Source organism: Condylura cristata, unplaced genomic scaffold (genome assembly GCF_000260355.1).
Source record: "Condylura cristata isolate star-nosed mole 26May11 unplaced genomic scaffold, ConCri1.0 scaffold00007, whole genome shotgun sequence".
Lineage (NCBI taxonomy): Eukaryota > Metazoa > Chordata > Mammalia > Eulipotyphla > Talpidae > Condylura > Condylura cristata.
This window is the reverse complement of record NW_004567108.1, coordinates 26,502,866-26,511,265: the sequence shown is the minus strand read 5'-3', so window position 1 is coordinate 26,511,265 and position 8,400 is coordinate 26,502,866. Positions and strand designations below refer to the sequence as shown.

General features: G+C 40.0%; 1 protein-coding gene across 1 annotated transcript in view; it reads left to right on the top strand.

The window, feature by feature from the left end:
• ADGRV1 (adhesion G protein-coupled receptor V1) overlaps positions 1–8,400 on the top strand; it is a 402,490-nt gene that overhangs the window by 130,650 nt on the left and 263,440 nt on the right. Inside the window, exons 68-70 of the mRNA XM_004678139.1 lie at positions 565–1,038; positions 4,351–4,494; positions 6,586–6,760. Coding sequence (XP_004678196.1) covers positions 565–1,038; positions 4,351–4,494; positions 6,586–6,760 — 793 coding nt within the window. The remainder of the gene's footprint in view (positions 1–564; positions 1,039–4,350; positions 4,495–6,585; positions 6,761–8,400) is intronic.

The following is an 8,400-nucleotide window of genomic DNA, read 5'->3' as shown; positions in this document are numbered from 1 at the left end:
TGTTACATGTTTGCTAGCAGAACATACTGCGGGGCATTCTATAACATTTATTTACTTTTCCTGTATAGGAGATTAAATCATTCTTCTTCGGGTGAAACTTTCTGGTTTGAAGGTCAAAATTCTTGAAAAAATTTTTAGTGTATTCTGGGGGAAAAATAGAAAATTCTTAAAATAATTTATAAATCCTTTAGCTCCTTATTTAAAACAAATACAAATTCCATTGCAACTCACCAGGTTATCTGCTCATCATTTCCTCCAGATAGTGTCTGTTTTACTGTGGAATGTATATGTGAAACTGGCATTTTAATGGCTACTTGATACTCTTTAAATGATGCTATATTTTAGAGGCAAGTGACACAAGATTAGTAATTTTACCTTTCAAACTGCATACGACTACCTCTAAGAGTTACTTTCTAGTTAATTGTTTGTAGAGCTTGGCTTTGAATAAAGTGATGGCACAATTTAAAAAAGTTGTGTATGTAAAGGAAACCCAATTTGTGAAGGATTTTGAGTCAGTGTACTGTATTGTACATAACTTAATTGGATTTTGTTCTTTGGTTTTAGGTTTACTGGGAATTAACAAGTGAGTTTGATATTACTGGAGATTTTCTTTCTACAAAAGGATTTTTCACCATTGCTGATGGAGAGAGTGAGGCAAGCTTTGATGTTCACTTGCTACCAGATGATGTCCCTGAGATAGAGGAAGAATATGTACTCCAGCTTGTTTCTGTAGAGGGAGGGGCAGAACTGGATCCAGAAAAATGCATCATTCGATTCTCTGTTTTTGCGAATGATGACCCACATGGAGTGTTTGCTCTGTATTCAGATCACCAATCAATACTCATTGGGCAGAACCTTAGTAGATCCATCCAGATTAATGTAACCCGCCTTGCTGGAACATTTGGAGATGTAGCTGTTGGATTTCGAATATCTTCTGATCAAGAAAAGCAGCCAGTTGTTACTGAAAGTACAGAGGGACAGCTGGTGGTCAAAGATGGTACCAGATATAAAGTGGACATTGTGTCCATCAAAAGTCAGGTTTGTAGTATTTCTTTATTTTCTTGATCATTCCATTCAAACTCCTTCCTGGAGTTCTTGCTTATCTCATGATATGCTTAATATTGTGCATGTGTGCGTGCATGTGTCTATGCATGTGTGTGTGTGTATGCATATTGAGGTATAGCCATGAAAGATGCCATAGAAATACAAATTAATTACTTAAGTATACATTTACAGAATCTAAGTGAATTAGGCTATTCCTGTTTGGAGATGAGGTATTTTTGCATGAACACTTATTGAGCACTTAATAACTTCTGAGGATTGTCCAAGTGCTGCACATATACACTTGAACACTCCTCCCTCCCCCCACACACCCAAAGTGTGTTTTGAAAGGAGTAATTTGTTAAGATTCCAAAAAGGGCAGTGAGAGACTGATTATATGTTCTCTGGAATTTGAGGGACTAGGAACTGGCACCTGCTTCTTTCTGGGCATTGACTGACTCTGTTACATTCGTAAGGAGATAGGCAGCAAACTGCTTGGGCAACAGTTAGGATGAGAGTGGCAAGAATGTGTGGTACACCAGCAATGAGCTTACTCTAAACCACAGAAAGTGATTTCAGGGGCTGTTTTTCTTAGCCTCCTATGGATGGTGCATAAATAGTATTCTCTATGCGGAATAGAAAAGTGCATTTATTTCATTTCCTGGCTGCATAATGGCACTGAGGTGTAGTTAGTTCATGTTTGGGAAAAGCTGCATCCCAGTGGGGGCAAGATTGAAGTCATGGATTGTGAGGATGGATTAAGAAGCTAGAAGAGAATCAAAAAGGTCATCAGAATATGTCTTCTCTGTGTAAGAATGGAATAAACAGAGCACTAAACATTTTGAGGAACACCCACATTGATTTCCTAAAAGGCCAAGCCTTCGAGTGCCTGCCTCCATAGAGGTGGTCAGCATTGTTAGCCAAGAAAGGGCCCAGGGCAGTTAGGCAAGATTTTTGTCATTCAGTCTTGAAACAACTCCCCTTCTAGACCTTCACCCCTAAAAGAGCTGGAGGATGGATGCAAAGCTCCATAGGAGCTGGATGGCCCCTACCATGGTTTAGATTCTGAGCGGCGGAATGAGCAGAAACTGGGATAAAAGAGAAAACTTTACCTGAATGTGAAATGGATGTTTTGTGGATACAGGTGGGCCTTTAGCTACCTGAAAGTGACAAGTTCAGAGTCTGCCTACCATATCGTCAGAGTTGTGGGAAGAAATGGGAAAACCTGAAGCAGTTTATGTGATGATCTTAGTCTCATGTAAAGTTTACGTTTAATAGAAAGTAGACTGTCATTCAGCATATTATACTTATTTCTGCATATTATACAACTTCTGATCTTTTGTGCACCTGGGTCTTTATTTTTGTAGGTTAATTTAGGGGGCGAATACAGGTTACTTAGTGAGACATGGATTTCCTAGTTGTCCCTCATCCTTGTAATTGTATCATAGGCCACTCCATAGCCCTGTTTCATCAATTTCTAACCTCCACTTTCATGGATGAGGGCCTGGAATTCATCTTGATTGAAGGGGAGTCTTTGCCTTCCTGAGGATTGGCACTCAGTCCCACCCCTCTGGGAGATTGCAGCTGTAAGGGGAGCATCTGTGCTTCCTGGGCGAGTATAAAAGGGAAGAGGCCAACCCCTGCAAGTGACCCTGTCACTTCAGCTGTAACTGTCACCAGAGGCTCTGAGTGCTGCTTACCCACTTGCCATTTGCTGGGCATCTTCTTTGCCGTGCCCTTTTCCATTACTGATCTGACAAAATCCAGGATCCAGGTTCCATTGATCCTGATTCAGGATACTATGTTTTGTTGTTGTTTTTTTTTGGGGGGGGCGGGGGAGGTAGGGGCAGTTCATGTTAAAGATAGTTCTTCATCCCTTCCTTGAACCCACAGAGGTATCTTTTGGGGGCTGTTTACACTTCTACTCCTCAGCTGAACTCTTGAACTGAGTGACCAGTCTGTCTTCTACCACCACCATCCAGAACCCTGTGTGTGAGGTTAGCTCAGTGCAAGTCTCTTTTCAGACCTTGGGTGCCATCTCTCCTCCCTCCACCTGATGTTAGCTACAGATGTTACTACAGGCACCCCTGACCCAGACAAAGCAAAGATGACAACCCTCTCCTTATTGACAGCCTGCAAGTGGCCACTTGGTAATTTTCCACCAAGAATTAGGTGTTGTGAGTTTTCCTTCAGGCTTTGGCTGAGAAAAAGGACTAAGCTGAAGGAATTCACCAGCAACAGTCAACTCTAGAATTCAGGATGTTTTGCCTGTTGTTTTTCATCTAGCTGCCAGGAGATGTATACTTTGGTTTTTGGCTAACTCCACAGGCTAAACTAGAAAGAAGTGGTCATGATTATATTTTATTAATAGAAGAAACTTTTTTCAAACCCCAATATATAAAGTCTATATGTAGTCTTTAAAGCACTAAGCTAAATCGAGAACTAAACTGTTCATACAAATAAAAATTCTTTAATGGAAACACAGGCACTCTGATTTGTTTCCTTCATGCTTGAACTGTGATTCATATCCATATGAATGTCATTTTGAAAAAATGAAGATTGATTGGATGAATGAAACATCTGTTATCCTCATGTTGCACATTTGAAGCCTCTGTGGTCATATTTTGTGTGAGGGTGTGTGATATATATTAAGTACATTTTATTAAAAAAATAGAATCCACATCAATAGTTTTTTCCATTCAATAAAGATGTACAGATTTTTAGTTATATTCCATGTTATGGAATAACTTGAGGCTTTTCTATGCTCAATAACAATGTTTCCGTGGGAAAATACAAGTTTCAAAACTACAAAACTTTGAGTACCATCCATTTTTAAATTAATTTCCTCTATTCAGTGGGATTTGAAAACTAGCAGATCTGTAAAAAATCTGATACATGCTCTTAGTAATTTTTATTTTTCCAAAATATTCAAATAATCAGTGATCTTAAATCATTCGAGAAAATATCATTAACGTTTTGCTTATTACTCAATAAGGAAGATGAAGTTGCCAGTTCTAGGTGACACTCTGCCCAGGTGGCTCTTTGTATTCCGTGACATATGATTCCATCACAAATGTGACCTTTAACACCTCATTCTTGAGACTATTTGGACAAAGAAACTTGGTAAATTTTGAGTATGTAGACTCTGCAGCTTTTATATTGTTGGCTTGTTTCATCAACACTTTCATCTGTTAGGGAAACTGATAGAAAGGAACCTGAATGTGCTAACATCAGTCATGTCAATGTCATTCTTTTTCTCGGAAAATTGTTTTTTACTACTAATACTTTTTTATGCTGTTTGTTTAATAGGTCTTCCTGTCACTGGGCTCTAATTTCACCTTGCAACTGGTGACTGTGATGCTTGTTGGTGGACATTTCTATGGCATGCCAAGTATTCTCCAGGGTGCAAAATCTGCTCTCTTGCCTGTCCCAGAGAAAGCTGCCAATTCTCAGGTAATAACTCACATGTGCTATCACTGGGAACCACTAGAGGGCAGCTTTTACAGAAAGGACTAAGATTCTTAGCAGTTCTTAGTCCTCTACTAAACCTAAAGGTTTCTAAATATCAAAGTTGATAACACAGATACATTTTATGAAAACAGTTTCAGTTTTTGACACTATTTAGATAAGTTTCACTTTTGGAATTTTGGAAAGCTTGTGTCTTCTTTTTTTAAAAGATTTTTTTATGCATACAGAACTGGGGTACAGGCCAGAGGTACAGGGGCGGTGAGAGGATTCACCAGAGACAGAGTGGAGAACAGAACAGGCAGATTGGCGAAGTACACTGCTGAGGGGAGCAGAGGGTGAGACAGTAGAGGTCTGCCACACCATGTGGGTCACCTCTGGGGCTGGGGATCAAACTCATGCGAAAGGGCTTTAGTTTCTTAGTGCTGTGCTTTAACCTGCTGCACCACCAAAAGTGCCCCCTTTTTGTAGTTTTTAAACTATTGAATTATCATTGCATCCTGATCCTTTCATTGGTAGTTCTTTTAGCTTGACTAAGGCAGCTTGGCCCAAGATGCTGTGCAGAATCTGTATAGGCAGGAATTTGGACAGGTCTGGCAACAGCTTGTGTAATGGGTCCAGCCATCAAGGATATGTTCTTCATGAAATGACTGCCTCTGGGGCAGCTCTTCATAGGGAATGCATTTGCTCTGTCCTCTCACATGGAATCTACCACTGTTCCACAGAGGAGTAGTCCTTTGAAGTTTTGTTGTCTTATTTTTGCTCACAGGTTCTTATAAAAGAAGATTCCTTTAAATCCAGATCATTGTTTTGTAGTAGTAAAATATTTCCCATCTCTTGTCCATGCACACTGTCCTGACAATGTATCTCACCAGAAGGCAAGACTGGGGTGTGTGTGTATGTGAGGGAGACAGGTTGGAGATGGGGAGAGATAGTTGGTGGCTAAGACACTTGGAAATAGCCTCTAATATTGTAGCAAACATGATCTCAGATTTACCAAAGCTCTTGGTAATGGCTAAGCAGAAGCCTCACTGTAACAGGGAATCTAGGTTGTTGTCCAAATGAAGTGATTTTTGTCCTGCTTTTGTGATTCCAGGAGTTACCACAAGGAACACTCTGATGCTATTTTACTCTTCTCCATTTCAGTCTGTAAGGAGGAGAATGAGTCTTAAGGCATAACCCTTGATCATATGGGATCCAGTTTTACAAATAGCAGGACCTAGTGAGGTAAACTAAGTTATCCTGAGTTGTCCATGTGAAGCTAGGAATTTGGTTCATTATTACAGACTCTAACTTTCTTTTCTATAGTCTGTAAATCTCAGGATACTCTGGGAAGGTTTCCCACAAACTACAATCCTACTTGATGTGGATGAAAAAGATTATTCAAGCATGGTAGACTTCTCCTGACCCACCCTCTGCTCCCTTCAGCAGTGTACTTCGTCGATCTGCCTGTCCTGCTCCCACTCTATCTCTGGTGAATCCTCTCACTGCCCCTGCACCTCTGGCCTGTATCCCAGTTCTGTATGCATAAATAAATAAGTCTTTGAAAGAAAAAATAATTTCATTTTAAAAAGCTTAAGCTTTTTGATTCTCAGAAAAAGGAACAAATTGATTTCAGAGCTAACGACCTTTGTAGAAAGATAAGTTCATGGTGCCCATTTTATGAAGGAAGACATTAATTTATATATTAGAAAGAAGTAAAATTTTAGTTCTAGACCAATCGGGTCCTATAGAGACCCATGAACCACTCATTAAAATACCATTTTCAGTCTTTTGCTTTCATTTAACTATGACTCCATTTGTCTTTTTTTTTTTTTTTGATATTAAGTTTCCAAAAGGACTTTGGATTGAAAGAATAAAAATAAAACAAGAAACTCTCACCTGAATTATAAAATAAAATACATTTTTAATACATTTTTATATCTCAAATGATGTTTCTCAAACACTGTTCTCTAATAGAATGCATTTTAAAGCAAAGAATTTTATGATGCAAGCAAAGGAAAAGTTGATTTTTCACTCACTGTCGAGACAAGAGCCTTCAGAGACAGGTTAAGCATTCCTAAGCGTGTTTTTCCTCAGGTTGGATTTGTGTCTACTGCTTTCCCACTCACGAACATCACTGCTGGAACAAGCCGAGTCGTGGTTTCCAGGAGAGGCACCTACGGTCCCCTCACGATTGCCTGGGCCGCTGGATACACCCCTGGGTTAGAAATCCCTGAATTCATTGTCGTTGGCAACATGACCCCCAAACTGGGTGAGTTATAGCTTTTCTGAGATGGGCCTGTAGAACATCGAGGTGACTAACCAACCACTGATTTCTTGGATCACTCTTACTCTGGACATTGAGCTGTTTGTGTAGAGTTCTCATATTTAAGTGGTCAGTTCTTCATGGGTTACGTAGCAAGAATGAGAGGAACCTTATTCAGTCAGCAAAAACAGATCTTAGACTTAGTGAAAACATAATTGTTCCCAGTGGGAATGGGGGGGGGGTGGGGACAGGAGCGTTAAGGAAAGAGTAGGGGGATAGGAGAGTGGCATGGAGGTTGGGTGGAGAGTGAGTGAAGCGTGTGCAAACATGGGGCATTAAAAGTGTTTGCAAACGTGGGGCATTAAAAACCCAAGAGTTATAGAGATGTGTAAGTGATGGGCAGATTTAAAAGTAAATGAATGAGGGCCCTCCCTGGTGGCGCAACGGGTTAAAGCACTGCACTAAGAAGCTAAAGCCACTTCTGCATGAGTTCAATTCCCGCCCGCCCTGGAGGAGACCACATGGCGTGGCAGACCTCTCCTGACCCGCCCGCTGCTCCCCTCAGCAGTGTACTTCATAGATCTGCCTGTCCTGCTCCCCACTCTGTCTCTGGTGAAGCCTCTCGCTGTCCCTGAGCCTCTGGCCTGTACCCCAGTTCTGTATGCACAAATAAAAAAATCTTAAAAAAAAAAAAAAGTAAATGAATGAGTAGTTAGTAAATAAAACTTCACACCTCACCTGGGAATAGAGGTCATAGATCAGACTACTTTGTTTATACATTAGGAGTCTGTTAAAGGAGCAATAAGTTAATTAAAAACAAAACACACCTTTTTATTTATAAGTTCATGTGAATATTTCTGACAGCTGGGTGGTTATCCTTTTTTAATTACACTGTAATGAGTTGTATTTGTTAGTTGGTTTGACCTCTGCCTTGTTACAGGAAGCTCTTTTCAAATTCCTGTGGAGGTGGATATAAAGGAACCCTAGACCAGACTCAATCTGAGTTTTTCCTCTGCTATTCTGAGTGTGCTTCTGGTTGCCTGCAAATGCCAGTTATCCTCAGCAGTTTATTGAAGTCACCTCTGCTGAGATTCTTGGCTTCTCAGTGAGGATGGAATGATTTCATTTTCCCAAGGTCTTGGCATCACAGGAGATGAAGGAATGAAACTGATGTTTTTAGATGATGAGGGTGAGGGTCAGGTCAGCATGAATGATGGCTTTGACATGCCAGCTCTGTCCCAATAGGGAGCCCAGAAATACAATGTGAATTTAGATGCTTGATCCAGAGGTGCTGCAGCAGGAGAGTTTCGGGGTCTCTTTTAACCACTGAGTGAGTTCCCCTGCCTCACGCATCAACACTGATGCATGTAGTTTCTTCGTGTTCCTGAAGTTACAGACTTTTAATGATCTTTTTTTGTCTATTTTCTAATCCTCTTCTATAATCACCCTTTTCCCTCACTCCTGTTATTTGAATAGTATTCTCAGGTCTATGTAGGTTTTTTCCCTCCTTTTCTGTGTTAGTAACCAAAAAGATTTATGTAAGGAAATAGTTTTCTTATGACTACATTTGTGAGTTTTTTTTTACTTACATATAAAATAAGCCTTTGAAAGTTTTACTGAATCATTTTTTTTTAAGATTTATTTAT